We start from the raw sequence: 19,619 nt of genomic DNA, 5'->3' as shown, positions 1-19,619 counted from the left end.
TCACTTAAATCTGTACAAGGTAATAAACTGGAGTTTTCTGTAACACCCAGAATTCCAATAGCATTTAAATTTCTACATTCTTATATGAATACAGTCAAACAAACAATCAAACTTTATTGCACTAGGCCATAGGCCATCGCAAAATCAGATACAATAAAATTGTTAAAAACAAACACAGAATAAAAATGACATACATTAACCCATACTTTCTGCTCATTAGCCTATTGTATTTGCCACAAGGCCAGCTCCAATCTTTTTTGCAGCCAAAGCAAAGGTGGCAACCCTTTGTGTCACAAATGAGTCTGTATCGGAAAGCAATACCTTGTCATGAGCTGAAGAAAATGCCCCTGGAATGATTTTATTTAGAAATTTCCTCCTTGGATAGGTGTAAAGTGGACATTCCACTAGATAGTGTGGCAGATCTTCAACTACTGGGTTCCCGCAAATACAGAGACGTTGTGAAAGAGGAATTTGAGCACATCTCCCAGTCAGAAGAGGGCAATGACTGAAATCTCAGGGCTGAAAACGCTACCCTTAGCTTGCTCACATTTATATTACCCAGACACAGGGCTCTGCTGTGATCTTTTTTAAGGGTCTTAAACCACGGAGCACAGCTGGACTGCACAATTAAAGATCTGTCAATGTTTGCATCCTAGAAGAAAACCCACTCTTTTAGGTCTTTATTATTTCTTAGTTCTGCTAATAAATCATCTGGGACAGTGTAATGTGAAATAATACCATCTTTGAAGGTAGAAAGTAGGTCTTTAACTTCTATGGCAGAGTTAAAGCACTGATGACTAAAAGAGTTTCTAATAGACAGTATATTCTTTTTCTACCATTTTAGCAGGGCTAGGTGAGCATGAGCTCTAAAAGAGGGAAGTCCAAGCTCTGCCCTCATCAAGGCGGCCGGTGCCCCTTTGGGAAGAGCTAAGACACGTCTCATGAAGGTATTCTGAATGGATTCTAAACCACTTGAGTGCTTGTTCCTTCCAGCCCCAAACTTCAGTAAGCTGGGGATGATTTTGGTTGTAAACAGTTTGATAGCTGGGTCTATAGGTGTCCCCCCCTTTGTATGGTAAAATCTCATGAGTGCCCACAAGGTCTTTATTGCTAAGGCTTTTAGGGATGCTATGTGAGCATTCCATGACAGGGTCTCAGAGAATGTCACACCTAAGTACTTAAATGATTTGCATTGCTAGATTTGGGTGCCCTGTATGCTCCAAGTTGATCTTTTTGGTTTTCTTTTAAAGATAATGACTTATGTTTTTTGATCGTTAATAGTTAGCGCTTCCTCCCTACAGTAATCACCCAATCTGTCTACTTAGTCCGACTATGGTCAGAGGGAAAAGGGCCATATCATCCGCATACGGTAAGACTGAGATTTTCTGCTGTCCTATAGAGCAGGGGTAGTCAACCGGCAAATGCTGGCAGGGGCTTGTGGGAATTGTAGTCCATGAACATCTGGAGGACCACAGGTTGACTACCCCTGTTATAGAGGGTGCCACAAATTGTGTGCTGGCTAGTCTCTGCACTATATCATTAATAAGCAAATTAAAGAGCAAAGGGGCCAGGACACATCCTTGCTTGACTCCTTTTCTGATTGGAATATCCTCTGTTAGAGATCCTGATGGTCCCATTTTAATTTTTGTTAATGTGTCAGTATGTAATTGGTGCAAAATGTGCAAAAGACGCTTATCCAAATTTGTCCTGTCTAGTTTCTGCCAAAGCCTCTCCCTTTCGATTGAGTCAAAGGCTGCTGCTAAGTCAACAAAAGCCACATATAAAGTTTTGGTTGGACCATTCATTCCAGAAGCAGCCAGACGGTAAAGAGTTTGGCAATGATCTATTGTGGAATGTCCTTTTTTGAACCCCGCTTGGTCTAGAAAGATTGCATTATTTTTATCGACCCAGTCTTCCAGTTTTACCATATATCGTAGAAGATATGTTTAATAAGTTAACTGGACGGTAATTATGTGGGTCTGTTTTATCCCCTTTTTTATGTATTGGGACTACAATACTTGTTTTCCAACCTTCTGGGAATACAAAGTTATTCCACTGTGGCTTCCCTTTTGTATGTGATGGCTGGCTGTTATGGCTTTGGTTACAAAAGTAATAACTGAGAAGTGTTCCATTGCAGAACTTACAGGATTTCGGAAGTCTATCTCCAAAGAATAATGTGCTGAATTGTTGTTCACAACTTTGAATGCCAGACTCTCATAGGTAGGATTAACCAGAGCAATATATTGACGGACCCACCTGTAACAAGGCAAAAAATCAGACTAAATCAATAAAAAGTACTACATTGATTTTGGTATTACTTAATAGTCAACTGACTTTTCCTTATTTGAAAATTAAGAGAATTTAAGAATACATAAGGATATAATCTTTCAAGACCAATACATTCCACCTCTACCAAACAGTAACTCTTAGTTATTATGTCATTCTCAGAGTTGCTTTCTGAAATCTTTTAACTTGAGTCATCAGGGACTCTCAAGCTATGTTCATATCAGTAACAGGCAATGACTAAAGTTCAGTCCACAATTTTAAAATAATATAATTAATACATTATCAGTGACCACAACCTTGTTATTCCTGAACTGAAGACTGGGATATTTATGATCAATTTAGCTCTCTTTCCAAGACTAAACATGGTATAGATCATTTTAGTAATGCATCGGTTGCAGAGCTGTTAAACAGAAATATATGATAGCAGGGAAAGGGTTATGCATATATATTTTCCCTAATACAGTCATAACCCATAAATGCTGCAAAGTTTGCCCTCAGTAAAATTGGACAAATATTAATGATAACCAAACCATAAATGATGATGCATGCATTTCCCTTCAACACAAGTAACTGTCAAGGCCAACTTATAATTAAGTAACTCCTCCCAAAGCATTTGATTTACTACCACAAAGCTGTAATTCCTCTTGATCATTTTGCAACCTTGAGCACTCAGTTGACCTTGTACATAGCCTATCTTAAAACAAACTCTACATCCCTTACTCACTCCCTTATTTTTGTCCTATTTCATTTTGAACAGCCTTTACATTTATGGTTGAACCATCATGATTAATCTTTAGGTTTAAATATAAATTATGTCTCTCCCCCCCCACCCATCCCCCCCAAAACAGCCCAATGAATTATAAAACTGAAGGCATATTTTACAAGCTTGTGTAACACCCGCAATCTTATTTCTTAATTTGCTACTATTCTTGAAAATGTAACTACAAAAAGGAATATTGTGGTGGTGGTGGGGATTTTTTTGAGGACTCCAAATTTCACAATGTTGGTTTTATTTGTACTAGGTTATAATTTCCATATTAATTTTAATTAATGAGAAAAGTCAGTATAAATTATGTGATGACGGTATTACAAGGACACAAAAAACCAATGCACTACAGGCAGGGGGAAAGGGGCTAATTAAGGAACATTATCTCTGTGGCACTGCATCATACTGGAGCTCAGAGCATCCTTACAGTCAGAACTCTCTTCTAAAATACAGTATCCCCAAGACAAGGAGCGCAGGAAGAAACAATGAGCTCCTTTTCTCCATCAGTGTAGAAGGAAGGGATAGCTGAAGGTATGCAAAAGGAAAGCATACAAGTTATGACATTTCTGCTTTTTGGTCATATAACTGAAAACCCCATAAAACATTGAAAGTCACAACACGCTAGCAATAGTTCTCTCAGGGCTGACAGCATTATCTAAGCACTAGTGATTCTTTGTCCTTGTAGAGGAATGATGAAAATTACATGACACACATTTCCCCAATCAATATTCCTTCACCTGGTTTATTTTATATCAACAAGTTTTCATAAAATCCAGATGATGGGCAACTTTCATTCATGTCAGTGAAGTGTTGAAGGACATGCCAACTAGAACTGCTAAAAGGAATAGAGATTGAGCACCAGAAAGCCTGCCACTATGTCCTTCATTAACACCTGTAACAAATTGCTTGCTTTAAAGCCTGAAATGTCTACTCCTCACATGTCAATGCCAAGAGTCTGGTTATTAAGGGATCAGTCCTGATCAGTGCCCTGCCTTAAACTGACGTAACTGGAAAGTCAACCCTACTGCTGGCAAGACTATCATGTGCATCCAACAGGCCAAGTCAAAATGTAATCCCACAGAGAATACTCTCCATTTTCTCCAAACAAATTGATCTCTATCATCTGAAATTCAGTTGAAATTTCAAGAGATTTCCAGGCCCCATCTGAAGGCTGGCAACCCTAGGGTGAATATAGAATACTACATTTATATTATATTACACATCTGTAAACTGCGTTCCACAGTATAAATAAAAGGCTAAGGGGTGTGGGGATGGGCTCAGTGAAACTGGAAGCTGTTGCAGAGGTTCTTTTGCCTTCTGTTTCATCTGCACAACAACCCTGTGCAGTAGGCCTCAAGTAATTCAATTCCACAACAACCTGCATGGGAGACCTAAATGTTTCTTTTTCTCAACCATGTCCAAACTCCATAGGAGCCCTTTCTGCCTGGATAGCTGATCTTTATACTCTACAGATGAGCTGTGATTCCAGGAGCTCTCCAGGCCCTACCTGGAGGTTGGCTACCCCTGGGTTGGAGATATGCCTGGAGGTTTGGAGGAGGGTAGAGGCTCACAGACTGGGGTTGGGGTGGAGTGGTTGTGGATGTGTCCCTCCTGGGCTATGGGCTTTGGCTAGCCCTTACCAGCAACTGTTTGTATTTTGGGGTGCAGAGAGACAGACAGGAAGACAGACCAATATCAATCCTGCGAGTCTGGAAAGTTCAGGAAGATCTAAATAAAGAATATTTACAGCCTGAAGCTGTAAATAGTGAACAAGTAAATGGCTGGAGAGACATGGGAACTAAAGTGACTTTTTTCAAGCTTGGCCTGGTAAATAAAAACTCCTATGAACTCAAAGATATAAGTGGCCCAGAATTTAGCTTTACAGGAAAAGTGTATTTAGCTTTACAGGAAAATAGACAGTGAGACTTTGGGGGAAACTAGGTGATCCACCTTTATAAGCCAATGACTTGGCCTTGCAGACAACAATAGGGACTGCAGTTGCCAGCAGTAGGTTTCAGGCTTCAGAAGGACAGACATCACCAGCCAAGCAACCAAGTAGATTCTGGGGCCATGTGCATTCCTTTTGAAGGGGTGCATGAGAGGGGGGAGAGCTTTCCCTTCAGCCTAACTGCCTAAAGATGAGCTGTACTTCCAGGAGATTCTTGGACCCACCTGGAGGCTGGCTTCCCTAAACCACAGGGGGATACAATGCTACACAGTCACCCCTCCAAAGTAGCCATTTTTTTTCCTGCAGAGCTGGAGATGAGCAGCAATTCCAGGCCCCACCCGGAGGTTGGCTGTCCCTGGTCGGAACATACTCCTTGAAGTCTGAAAGTGGGGCCTCAAAAGTGTGTAATGCCCCCACAGCTACCTAGCACCCCCTGACATATTTTAGATCAAGAAAACATTGCAGAGAGGAGGTAAGGTTGCCAGATTGGTGTAAATTCATCTTCTGGAATTCCACACTACCTAGGTGTGCATAAACCTAACTAAGGTCAAGACTGCTGTGCACAGAGGGACCTCCTCTTAGGGTTGCCATCTTCCAACTGAGGCTCTCTACCCCACCACCCTCACGGAGAGTCTGCTATGGGGAGAGGAAGGGAAGGCGATTGGAAACTGCTTTGAGACACCTGAAGCCTGCTGGGTCACTGCGGCCCATTCCCAGTTCTCTCAGACCTCACAGCCCCACATCCCTCACAGGTTGTCCATTGTGGGGAGACGAAGGGGATAGGTGTTTGCAAACCACTTTGAGACTCCTTTGGATAGTAAACAACAGGGTACAAAAATCCAGCTCCTCTTCTTCTAAGGAGCAGCCATGAAAGAAGCATTTGGCCACATAACATTTTATCAACAGTAAAAAAATGGAGACAGAAGAAGCAGGGTAGACACCTGTGTACTGTGACTACCCCATGTGTATTAGGGCAGGGGGGAAAGAAGGGAAATGATGTTGAATGCAGAACTGGTAGGAATTGGTTGCCATTAAATTTCCCCCTAAGAAGAGTCTCCAGTCTGATTTCCCCTTCACATATCTGAAGACATGGCTCTGGAAAGCTCATCTGTAACCACTATTCCGCAATTCCCAAAGGTCAGTCCTCTCCCATACTCAATGAATATTCCACACCACAAGTTCTTGACACCCATATCTCCACACCCATGCCCTCATTTGCCACCCCGCCACCACAACCTCCCATACAACACACATTCAACCCCATGTCCTTATAGAGTAGACAACTCCTTCCCTTCCTCTTCCCAATGCCAATCTCTAGCACCCGTATTCCTGGATACAACAGGCTTTGCCTCTAGTTATATTAAGGTAAAGGTAAAGGTATCCCCTGTGCAAGCACCGAGTCATGTCTGACCCTTGGGGTGACGCCCTCTAGCGTTTTCATGGCAGACTCAATACGGGGTGGTTTGCCAGTGCCTTCCCCAGTCATGACCGTTTACCCCCCAGCAAGCTGGGTACTCATTTTACCGACCTCGGAAGGATGGAAGGCTGAGTCAACCTTGAGCCGGCTGCTGGGATTGAACTCCCAGCCTCATGGGCAAAGCTTTCAGACGGCTGCCTTACCACTCTGCGCCACAAGAGGCTCTTCTAGTTATATTATATTATAGTTATATTATATTACACTAAAACATCACAATATAGAGAATGTTAGTTTTGGGTTCCCCAGACCCCTACCTAAAAGTACAAAGGGAGGGAAGAGGAACATATTTTAGTGCATACTGGAAGAGAATTAAGTCTGCCAATTGTAGTTTAATTAAAATGGAAACCAGCAGGTATTGAAGTTTGAAATTAGACTCCATGGCAATGAGAGCAAAAAATATTTCAAGGAGTCCAAGAGACTCGCGAGAATGGGATGAAACAACAAAATAGTGTCTCAAAAATATAAAGGCTAGCTATTCAAAGGAACTTTCCATGTCCTGTAATATAATGGAGAAAGACAGGTGATCATATATTGTATGACAATATTTAGGAGAAATTAAAGCAATGATTTCATACTTACTTTCCAAGCTCACATTCTACTTCAGGCAATGTTCTTGCCAGAGGTTTCTCAGCTTTCAGTCTCAATGCATACCAAAACTCTCCTGTCTTCTCTGACACAAATACAACACTAAAATGAAAATTAACATCAGAGTGGCATTCACAAAAGCTACATTCACAAAAATAATTAACTAAACTCAATTTGGTGATTAATTAGACTCACTTGAAAATGCCTGTAATGTTAAGTGCACAGTATTAAAAATATGTAATATCTGGGTTTTGCAAAAGGGTTTTCATCTTATGTCAATTTTCATACTTATTGATACTTTCTCTACAAGTCTTCATCTGAATATACTTAGATAATTAGCACCATCTCTCTTTTTTGGTAGACTATTTTAATGCTGTGGTCAGAATACAAAATGTTTACTATAATCCAGTGGAAATGTAAATGCTTATAATTTGAAAAGCAATAAGAACTGGCTTATTATTGCTCCATAGTTTCAAAAGCACTTTACAATGCATCAATAGAGCTGCTATTCAAGAAAAAGAAAGCATAATGCCCTTTTAGGCTTTGGAAAGTAGTTTCACTGGATCCTGGCATAAACTTCCTTTTCCATTTGTTTGGTCTTCCATAGTCTGTATGCCTTGATAACCATAACAGCAGATTAGAAGCATTGGACAGACTCAGTACTATTTCAACATAAGGAAAAACTGAAGCATGTCTATGACAAGCAGTAAATGGTTAATGCTGTAACTTGGTCTGAGAACCCTGAATGACAGGGGATTGAAATGGATTTCTTTAGTCGAGAAAGTCAGTTAAGAATTGACAGCTGACTGGGAAAAGTTATCTGGCATTTATTTGTAGACAAAGTTACTGTTGTTTGTTAACCTCATAAATCCTATACTTGGTTCATACATGACCATTTCCCCTCAGAGTTAAACTGGAATACTAAGGTTGTCTGAAAGATGCCACGGTCTAATGATAGTTCAGTCCCATTTTGGTTAATTGGGCTTCTTCCTTCTCACACTTCCTCCTCGCAAGTATTTGGGAAGTGGGATGTGCTGCTTTTAAGAGAGTGACAGGAAGGAGGACTGTCTCTTCCAGTTTTATGGGTTAAAGAGTATTTGGTAAAGGAAGATTACCATATCATAGTAGGAGTTGGTCAATTTGTAAAGGTGATGAGTCATGAGATAACCCATCACAGAAGACACAATCACAAACAGAAATGGGGTTCAAATGCAATAATTCTGCTTCATGTATTCCCCCCGTCCACCCCCAAAATGAAAATTATTTAGCCCACCTCTATGATTTCTGCTACTGCTTTTATTGTTACAGTATTTGCAGGTTTTTCCTAATTGGATCTCCTGGGGCTGAGTTGTTTATAACATGGTGGTGTTAATGTAAATCTTTCTTTTGTTATTGTGGTGGTCTACATTTACAGTTTATTTTCTCCCCGTCCCAGGAGCAGTGGTGGTGGCAGCACTCCAAGGAACCACAAGGGAACTTCCAATGACAGAGATCAATTCCCCCTTAGGGTTGCCAGCCCCAGGATGGGAAATTCCTGAAGACTTGTGGGTAGAGCCTTGGAATGGCTAGGTTTGGGGAGGGAAACCATTTCAGTAAGGTAGAATGCTACAGACCCCCCCCCTCCAAAACAGCTATTTGCTCCAGAGGAATGGATCTCTGACATCTGGAGAGGAGCTATAATTCCAGGTGACCTCCGTCTCTCGATTGGAGGCTAGCAATAATAGCTCCCATGGAGGATGTGGCTGCAGACAAGTCAGATCCTTGGTAATTTCTTCACTCTGCTCCACCTCAGCCATGGTAAGTGTGAGCCAGCCAGGCAACAAGGAGCTCTGTGAGGGTGGCCACCTCCCATGCTGTTTTCTTTGGTGTGTGCCGAGAGGCTGCATCAGCTACGACCCCTGACACCTCCTCCGCTGCTGCCTCTTAAGCTTAATGCATTGTTGCTGTATGGGTGTGCCCTGAGGAAAGTGGTATGGAAGATGGCCACCCCCACCCCCTGGAGCTCTTCATCATCCAGCTGTCTCACACTTCACATGGCTGGGGCAGAGCAGATCAACAAAAGGCAGTGACAGAGGAGGCAGCAGAGGTTGTAGCCACTGCAGCCTCTTGTTGGTGGACGCATGCTCTGAGGAAAGCAGTGAGGAGCTACAGAACCTCCCTGTAGCTCCTCACTGCCAAGCAAGTTCACACATCATGGCTGGGGCAGAGCGGGGTGATGGAAGAAGTTAGCAAGTCTCTGACTTTTCTGGAGGTGTTGAAGCCAGCCACTCTCCCAAGCTCCTCATTGCTCCCCTCCCCCCTCTCTCACACATACACAGAGTGCCTTCTTCCCCCACACTTCCCCTCCCTCCCTCTTTCTGCCTTCCTCCTCTCACTTCTTTCTTGCTTGCTTTCCTTCTCCCTCCTTCCCTCCTGCTATATATCTTGCTTTCTTGCATTCTTTCTTTCTCCCTCACCCTTTCTTGCTTTTCTCCTTCTCCCTCCTCCATCCCTCTCTCCTTCTCTTTTTCTTCCTTCCTTTCTTTTTCCTTCCTCCTTCCTCCTTTTTCTTTTCTTCTTTCCTTCCTTTTTTGTTTCTTTCCTACATCCTTCCAGTTGTTTTCTCAAGAGGAACTGGTGCCTGGAGATAAGATATTATTCTTGAAGATCTCCAGGCTCTCACCTGGAGATTGGTAGCCCAGCTTCTTGAAGTCCTGTTCCTCCCCTCTTAATCCCCGGACATGATGTTCCCACATAGATTTTATGCGAGAATCAAATCCGCACAATTCTTTTTTTAATGCAGATTTCCACAACTGCTGTGTGGCAGAGGAGAATACGTGACTAAAGTTAATGTATAGTTTGATTCTAAAAATGAATACTACTCAGGAGAAACAAAATGTGATGCTCAACATTTTATGAATGGAGCTCCCAGTTTTAGGGCAGGACTGCTGTAAGTGCATGTAGACCCAAGAGTCCTAAGTTTCTCCTTTATACAGATACCATTTTTCTGACCATAAAGTTAAAGGTATCCCCTGTACAAGTACTGGGTCATGTCTGACCCTTGGGGTGACGCCCTCCAGCGTTTTCACGGCAGACTCAATACAGGGTGGCCTTGCCAGTGCCTTCCCCAGTCATTACCGTTTTACCCCCCAACAACAAGCTGGGTACTCATTTTACCGACCTTGGAAGGATGGAAGGCTGAGTCAACCTTGAGCCGGCTGCTGGGATCGAACTCCCAACCTCATGGACAGACAGCTTCAGACAGCATTTCTGCCGCTTACCACTCTGAACCACAAGAGGCTCATTTTTTTCTGACCATAAATACCTTCAATTAGCTCCTATTTCACAAATGTGTGATTTTCAAATTGTGGAAGTAACTTGTTCATTGTGCTCTTTCAGGTTGGGAAAACAGCACAGGGATGGTAGTCCTAACCTCCTTCCCTGATTCTTGTACCATAGCTCCAACTTGAATTGGGCTCATAAGGACATTCTGTTAATGGAAATAATGCTTGCAGATCTATTCCTAGAACTCCCAGTCTCATGACTGGCTTGAACATAAAAAAAGCACTGTTAGGTCAAGTGAAACTACTTCTATAAGCAGCTATGTCTTACCTTCCTTTTAACCTGCCAATACAAGCTGGAGAGTACTTTACTTCATAACATAATGTTTCTTTTGGTTGAAGAAGAAGGCTTTTTTCACCGCTAAGTACAGCAATATCTAATAGAACATCTAACATCAGAATGTCATTTGTGGGATTAGTTATTGGAATTTCAATGGCAGTAGTATCCTAGAAATGAAAAAAAAAACAATTATAAGTATTCAAAACAGTATCCAGTGGATTACATCCATATTTGTCAGATCTATTTATTGAATAGGTAATGGAAATGGATAGTGCAACCTTAATATTCACATAAAAAATACCTGAAGAAGTGTGCATGCATACAAAAGCCTATAGTGTGAATAAAACAATGTTGGTCTTAAAGGTGCTACTGAGCTCAAACTTTGTTCATGTGAAACACTTGCGAGTTTTAGAGGGATAACAGTTCCATGCAAAAAAAAAAAAAAGCCAAAAAACTGACATTTGTTCTGGATATTCTCAGAGAATTCCAGCCTTTCTGAATTATTTGCCTATTATAGGAATTGGCAGAAAGTTACTTAAAAAGTTGTCCCCCCCCAAGCAATTTAAAGTGACTCTCCAAGCTTCTCAGTGGGAAAGGCATACAATCAAAAGAAAAATTCTATCAACATGATATGATTAAAGGAATGTTGTAAGCAGTACAGATGAGCTGATTCTCCTATTGGAAACATGCTGGTCCTAAAGAGAATAAATGTACAGCAACAGCTATTGATCTGCCTGGATCCTGCCTAAAGAATCTTCTCTTCCATGACATATCCATACATTTTTGGTACTAAATAAATAGTACAAGGATGGAGCTACAACAAAATATTGCAAAATATTATGATTGTCCTATAGACGCTAGCATTAAAGGATGGAAGAGAGTTTGCACCCTATTGACCTCCTTCTAATCCAGTCCTGTCACATAACTGCCCTATATAGCAGCGATTCTGAGGTTTTTATCTCTGGAACACTGCTTGCTGTTACATAAGACTCCAAATAAACAAAAGCCTTCTAAAACAAATAATATCAGAAATGTTGAAGGAAAAAGTTTTGAGAAATGCTGCAATTTACACTATGGCAACATGAACTAGAGATGAGAAAGAGCTTTGATGGACATCTGTCTTGTAAACAGATGTAAGTTGGCATTTTGCTCTAAGAAAAAGGTAAAGGTAAAGGTATCCCCTGTGCAAGCACCGGGTCATGTCTGACCCTTGGGGTGACGCCCTCCAGCGTTTTCTTGGCAGACTCAATACGGGGTGGTTTGCCAGTGCCTTCCCCAGTCATTACCGTTTACCCCCCAGCAAGCTGGGTACTCATTTTACTGACCTCGGAAGGATGGAAGGCTGAGTCAACCTTGAGCCGGCTGCTGGGATCGAACTCCCAGCCTCATGGGCAGAGCTTTCAGACTGCTGCCTTACCACTCTGCGCCACAAGAGGCTCTTTGCTCTAAGAAGACACTATGTATTGACCTGCATCAAACAACATCCAGAAAAAAATTACAATTTCTCTAATATTTCTAATACGCCGTATCCTGATTATTTTTGTTTCTTTTATACTTTAATGTGAAGCATCCATTTATCTTTGAAAATGATCCGGTGGTTCTGATGACATTTGATTTCAGTTTAACATTTTGGCCTATTATAATAAGTATTAACCTCAGGTACTCCACCTAGCGTCAGGAAGATCAATCAGCAGAGCTAAAATACTAATTAACTTGGTGGAATGTGCAGTGATATCTAATCTATGCATATTCTCTCCTAACTAATGAAAAGGGAAAAGTCACAGAAATGATGCAAGAGGTAGTTTATGTATCTATGTATTTCCTATGCACCTATACAACTAATAACTAATCTGGCTCCATCTGCAAGGGCTAAAATATGCAGAACGGGGTCAGGTAGAAAGAGAGATTTTCCCATAAACTTGGGAGGGGCTAGGTATGCAGAAAAATATTTAGGGATGGGTATATCCCTCCCCCCAAAAGAGAACTTCTTTATGTATGCACAGAATCAAGGCCACCAGTTCCAGGCAAGACTGACAGCAGTTCTGGGACTAAAAAAAAGACATAGTCACACACACATAACCCTAGAACTGGCTTCACGTGTATACTCATATAGCTGTGCAAACACCTGCATTAAAAAAGTCTCCCTAAAATGTGGGCAGCTTCCTCCTATCCATGTTAAAGACGTGACATCCTTTTCCACACTATCTTATCTGCAAAACAGATAGAAATAAGGATGGTGCTAAAGTTTGGAACTGGGAAAGAGGTTCAGAAATAAATTTTCAGAGTTCAGAAAAGCTATGCTAATTATGGGGGCAGCTATACCTTCTTCATAAATGCAACTTGGCTCATGAGCTCAAATCTGTACCAGTTATTGACAACCTTTCCTTCCACTGGTTTGATTCTCCCTCCTCTTCCCCTCATTTATCTTATAAAGAAGGGGTGAAAACAGGATCTGTGAAGACCTGGGACCAATGGAATAGCCTCCACTCTGTCACTGAGAGCACTAGGATCTCTAGCGTTTCACATCTTCTAACTCCTAACTCCAATCCATTCCGCCAAGGTGAATTAAAACTACAAATGAAGCCTGTAAGTACACTTTGAAGCCTCCACTGTATCAACGAATTGGCTGCTTAAAATATGTCTCCCCTCCATTCCTGCCATTTGTTTCCCCCCTCCCTATTTCCCTTGCAAGATAAACTTGAAAAAGGGAGGGAGGAAAAAGGATCTCTGAAAAAGGCTGCTGTAAATCAAGACTAGGGGTTCGCTCCAGATATAAATGATTACAAACGATTGGAAATAGTGCTATTGGAGGTTCGGTGTCAATTATTTTTATCTCTCTCTCCTATCAGGTCAGATTGCAAAGTCTGAAAACTTATGCATACTTACCTGGAAGTATGCCACAATAAACTAATTTAGGAATCTATCAGAAGACAATCTGATAGACAAGATGTAGGGCTGTTCTCCTTTACTGAATAAATTGGCCCATAGTTTTTGTTTTGTTTTTGGAATTTAGGCAATATAACTGTATGACTCTTAGTTATCTATTCTTTATTAGCTTTACCTTAACAACTTTGTGCCTTATACAGATTAGGCTAGGACAGAATAAGACATTACATAGAATTTCTGCAGATCACACCTAGTCCAATCATGCCTTCTATGTGTGATTCACCTGCTAATGTCATTCAGCATCTGACATAACCTCAGTCTCCAAGATATAGACTCACATGCTAGCTGTATCTAAAAAAGCTAGCAGTGACTCACAAACCCCTGTCACAAATTTTGTTAGTCTTTAAGGTGCTCCTAGACTCAGCCATGGAATCACCCCTGTGTAGAACGAGTTGCAGAAATCCAGTCTAGAGGTGACCATCACATGAATCACTGGAGCTAGGTGTTCTGGGGCCAAGTAGGGAACTAGTAGCTTGGCTTGGCTTGGCGGCAATTAGCCCAAACCTCTGCATCAGCTGTGCAAGAGGGCGCATGAAGATGTTAAATAAGATAGGAGAGAGGACTGCTCCCTGTGGGACTCCACATGTGAGCTGGTGATGTTTAAATACTCTCCTATTTCTACCCTCTGTCTGCAACTCCGGTGGAAGGAGATCAACCATTTGAGGGCTGTCCCCCATATCCTGGTGTCGGTGAGGCAGTGAGCTAAGAGCTCGTGATCGACTGTGTCAAATGCTGCAGACAGATCTAATAGTACAAGCAGCGCTAACCTGCCTCGGTCCACCTGGCAGCAGAGGACATCCATCAGGGCAACTAGCACTGTCTTTAACCCATCGCCAGGTCGGAAACTGGACTGAAATGGGTCAAGGCTTGAAGTTTCCTCTAGAAATGTTGATATCTGATCCACAGCAGTCCTTTCAACCAACTTCCCCAGAAACGCTAAGTGAGAGTTGGGGCGGTGGTTGTTGAGCTCCTGCGGATCCAGTTTAGTACTTCCTATGACAGCATCGACAATCATGTTCAGTATCTTGTTTGTATAATTATATGTACCAATCCTATAACATCACTTATTTGGCACCTATAAAAGATCCCCAGAGGCCATATAGCCTGCAATTTCTTATAGCCTAACCTACCTATTTACTTGGTACACCCATGGTCAATAGTTACTTTCTCTGGTTCACATCTTATGCTGACATTTCTGGGTAGTTTCTAGATAGCTCAATTAATGCCTTTTCCTTTATGCCGAATCAATACACAAGCTAAAGCTTTTACTTCCTCTGTTTTGTATTTACAAAGGACATAATGTTGAAATGTTAGTTTAGATCTTGGATGCCTCCCTTTCTATGGTGGTCCAGTAGCGTGCATGGCCTTTTTCCAACTGTGCCAGGTAAAGCTATTGCGCCTGGTGAGCTGGGGGTGGAAGGGAGAGGTCATCACCAGGGGATGGTTGTAACTGGGTTTATAGAAATGATTTTAACTGGGGGGGGGGTTATGGGATTTTATTGAGGGAAACGCTCTTGTGAACCACCACGAGCCATCTTGGGAGTGGTGTTATAAAAATTGAAATATAAATTTAAAAAATAGTTTTGCATTTTATTTTTAAATCTAAGTGAGCTCTATCCCAGCAGAGACCCCACAGGTAGGGATTGTTATTATGGTTATTAACAATATGCAGGTCTGCAGTTCATGTATAAGGAAACATCTGTTTTGACATGTGGGAACAGACACACCCTTGTCTCAATATGTGTCCCAAAAACTAGAAGAAAGATGGCCAATATATCTGTATGTGAAACCTAGCAGTATTAAAATTCAGCTTAGAGACTGCATTTCTACTTTTCAAAAATTAATAATTTTATTTTTAAATTCCCAAAATTAAGCCCATTCAAATACACCATGGGATCATGTTTACCTTTTCATTTATAGCAGGCTCACTATTAAAATATTAACTGCACATTTCAAAAACTGCATATAAAAAGGTGTTTTATGTTTTCCCTGAACACCTATATTATTTTTCCCTGGCTGTCAAGAAAGAGCAATGGGTTATGTACTAAAACAACCACCTTCTTGTTCCAGCTGCAAATTTGACTGTTGAGCAGCCTATATAAACACAGATGATTTTTTAAAGTGCATTAGCAGCTGAAATAAACAGAAATTAATCTATTACTGGAATTTTGTTAATATTTAAAAGCACACAAAATAATGTCTTTGATTATCCTGCCCTCCTCCAAGTGACAACCTTTAAGTATTTGAAAGGTTGTCACTTGGAGGAGGGCAGGATACTGTTTCTGTTGGCTGCAGAGGAGAGGACGCGCAGTAATGGGTTTAAACTTCAAGTACAACGATATAGGCTAGATATCAGGAAAAAAAATTTCACAGTCAGAGTAGTTCAGCAGTGGAATAGGCTGCCTAAGGAGGTGGTGAGCTCCCCCTCACTGGCAGTCTTCAAGCAAAGGTTGGATACACACTTTTCTTGGATGCTTTAGGATGCTTAGGGCTAATCCTGCGTTGAGCAGGGGGTTGGACTAGATGGCCTGTATGGCCCCTTCCAACTCTATGATTCTATGATTATGTTGTGTTATCTAAGAGAAATATATCCTTTTGACAAAAGCAAAACATCTTTTGGGGGCAGTAAGGAAAAGACTCTTTTAGAAAAATTTCCTATTGGACCTTTTAAAAATGCCATCTCATTTTGCAGGATTGCTTTTTTTATAAACGGTAGTTTCTGAAATCCAAACACTGGAAAATCCATAGTGAATTCTGAGTGTGTGTACAGACACACACACATACAAAATATCTCATTTGATCTCATTCTCATCAACAATTTTTCTTTATCAGATTGTCTACTACTTTTAGGAAGAAAAATCCTCAGGATTGATAAATATTTGAAGTCTACTCTGACAAGTAGGCCTTTACTTGAAGTGAGTCTTCTGTGCCTGAGATCAGATCAGATTATACCTTTATTGGCATAATTACTAGATTTAATAGTAAAACAGTGGGATATATATATGTAGAAATAACAAAACACAGAGTAATACCTTTTAAATCAACTACATCTCTAAACTATTTGGCCACTACTTGATTCATATACAAAAAATGTTCTCTAGAAACTTCTAAAAGAAACTTAGCTATCCTCATAATAAGGTTTGAATTCTCCTCATCAATACCTTGCTTACAGCAAGTTTCTCATTCACACCCAATTTACATTTCTTTAAATAGTCCAAGAGGGGCTGGTGATATTTGAGGAATCTTACACAATCAAATAGAAAGTGGGCCAAAGTATCTGGCACTTTGCATCCATGAAAGCATCGTCTTTCCTCTAAGGGAATTTGTAAAACTTTCACTACATTTGAGGGAAAGATGTTAAATTGTGCCTTAAGGTAGGCCCTTTTAGTTGATGGATCATCTAATATTTGTTAATATAGGGGCGTACTGTGCCTGAGATTATCATCATACCACAACATGTTCTAAAATTTGGCAAACCATTACAAATTGAGTAGAAACACTGCATGAACAGTTTTAAGTAGAGAAAAAAATAATAACAAACACAAATTATGAATAAAAATATGTATTGTATTTACTTTAACAAATTAATATGCTTCTGTAATGATATAGTCAACTTAGTATATCTTGGAGCAGTAACACAACTTGATATAAAGTAAGGATACGAACAACCGCCCCTATCTTATATGCACATCACTGTAAAATCATTCATACACACCTCCAAAAACACATCTGTATACTATTAGCTACTTATACTTCCCATCTGCAGATAGCTAAATCCTTAGATTAGGGTCACATGCTGGCTAAGCATATTTTCCTGCAAACTTGGGACAGAAAAATCTGAAATCTATAATAAAGTATATAGGTAAAGGTAAAGGTATCCCCTGTGCAAGCACCGGATCATGTCTGACCCTTGGGGTGATGACCTCCAGCGTTTTCATGGCAGACTCAATACGGGGTGGTTTGCCAGTGCCTTCCCCAGTCATTACCGTTTACCCCCCAGCAAGCTAGGTACTCATTTTACCGACCTCGAAAGGATGGAAGGCTGAGTCAACCTTGAGGCGGCTGCTGGGATTGAACTCCCAGTCTCATGGGCAGAGCTTTCAGACCACATGTCTGCTGCCTTACCACTCTGCGCCACAAGAGGCTCATAATAAAATATATAGGAGGGGTTAAAAGACGCCCCCCCACCAAAAAAAAAAAAAAGTGATGTCAGCACATATGCAAATAACACTATAACCTGCTCAGAATGGAGCTGCTATAGCTCATTCTGGTCGTGGATGCTGGCAGTTGTGCCAGGCTCCGCATCAAAAGTGGCCAGCCGTGTGTCAGCCCAGCTGCATGGGCTGAGGATGTCTGGGAGTCACTGCAGACAGGTACAGTGGAACAGCAACTACAGTCACACCAGGACACATCATGATAAAAAATGCCTGGGAATCACTGTGGCCCAATTGCAGGGGACTGGGTCTGGGAGACAGTAAATGCCTCCCTAAGAGACATGGCGGTCATTCTTGCTTTCAAGTGGGTAGTGGTGCATCTGCTCCAAAAGAAACCTATTCTGGGTCTAGGAGAGTTGAATAACTACTGCCCAATCCAATTATACCATTCTTGAGCATGGTTATTGAACAAGTGGTAGCTGAGACAACTTGAGAAATTCCTGAATTTCTGTCTGGCTTCAGGCCTGGTTTATTCACACCCGAAAATGGACAGGGGGAGACCAACCTTATTAATTCTCCTAACCTCCTAGTGGCTGTTGATACCATTGAATAGGACATCCTTCTGGAACACAAGAATATAGACACACATATCTTTATATGTGTGACAGAAGTGACAGGTGATATGCCCCTTTTTGGGTAGCCACCTTTGAGCTACTGGCAAGATAGTGGCCATTTTCTGACCAATAGGAGCATGGGGGAGGCAGGATGTGAGGAGGGCGTCATTCCCCTCAAAGGAGAAGGTTCACGGCTTTGGTGCACTTGGACTCTGGCCTTCTGTTGAATAAACAAGTGTCTGTGCTGGCCAGAGGTGCCTTTCGGTAACTTCAGCTGGTGAGCCAGCTACAGGGCTTCCCAGATAGAAAAGATCATGCCACTATAGTGCATGCACTAATATCATCTACTGCCCTTGAAGACTGTTCAAAACCAACAGTTGGTACAAAATGCTGCATTGACTGGAGTGGTGAGTAGGGACCATATCACCCATCTCATTCCACTTTGGCTAGTATTAACCTTTAAAGCCCTGTATGGCTTGGAACTTACGTACCTTAAGAACAGATTTCTCCTATACAAGGCTTACTCACTCTGACCATCCTTGCAGGCCCTGCTTCAGTTTTCCCCACCATCTGAGGCTAGATGGGCGGTGACCTGAAAAATGGCCACAAAAACTTCCTCAAGGGAATTCGTCTGACTCCCTCTATCAGTGTCTTTCGCCAGCAGGTGAAGATGTTTTTGTTCATCTGGCATAAGCACAATAATAGTTCTGGCCCTCATTTTAGTGTTGTTTGTTTATATGTCTTTAACTGAATATATTTAAAATCATGTTTTACCTGTTTTAATGCTTCTATGGACCCTGACTGGATGGAAATTTGGTATAAAAATTTTCAAAATAAATACATAAATCTTACCAGAGCTGCACATTCCACATCCAGAGTTTTTTCTGGTGGTCCTGCTATGCTGTTTATTTCCAAAATAAACCACACTTTGGCACATGAAGAATTTTGAGCTACGTCAAAGGAAAAAACTATGGTATTAATAATCCACACACTTCATTAAAAAAAAACCTAAAGGCTGCTTACAACATAAGTAAAGGCAGGCACTCTTCGGTTACTGCCTACCGCCTCTAAAGGCGGAAAACATGCAATAAAATGCCTGCAAAAAAAAAAACTGCCTGCAAAGAAAACCAAGGAAGTAAAACTGGTCCTGGCCTGGTGGAATGCTCTGCCAAATTAGATCATGGCCCTACAGGACATTAAACAATTCCACAGAGTTTGCAAGACAGAGCTGTTCCACCAGGCC

At 41.3% G+C, this 19,619-nt stretch overlaps 1 protein-coding gene across 3 annotated transcripts in view; it reads right to left on the bottom strand.

The window, feature by feature from the left end:
• CFAP47 (cilia and flagella associated protein 47) overlaps positions 1–19,619 on the bottom strand; it is a 277,930-nt gene that overhangs the window by 84,391 nt on the left and 173,920 nt on the right. For all 3 annotated transcript variants that reach the window (XM_077342939.1, XM_077342940.1, XM_077342941.1), the window contains exons 51-54: positions 19,229–19,326; positions 10,654–10,829; positions 7,057–7,164; positions 2,145–2,256 (exon numbers count right to left, since the gene is read on the bottom strand). In XM_077342939.1, the coding sequence (XP_077199054.1) occupies positions 2,145–2,256; positions 7,057–7,164; positions 10,654–10,829; positions 19,229–19,326 (494 nt within the window). The remainder of the gene's footprint in view (positions 1–2,144; positions 2,257–7,056; positions 7,165–10,653; positions 10,830–19,228; positions 19,327–19,619) is intronic.

The sequence above is a fragment of the Paroedura picta genome, chromosome 6, assembly GCF_049243985.1.
Source record: "Paroedura picta isolate Pp20150507F chromosome 6, Ppicta_v3.0, whole genome shotgun sequence".
Taxonomy (NCBI): Eukaryota; Metazoa; Chordata; class Lepidosauria; order Squamata; family Gekkonidae; genus Paroedura; species Paroedura picta.
This window is presented reverse-complemented; position numbering and strand designations above follow the sequence as displayed.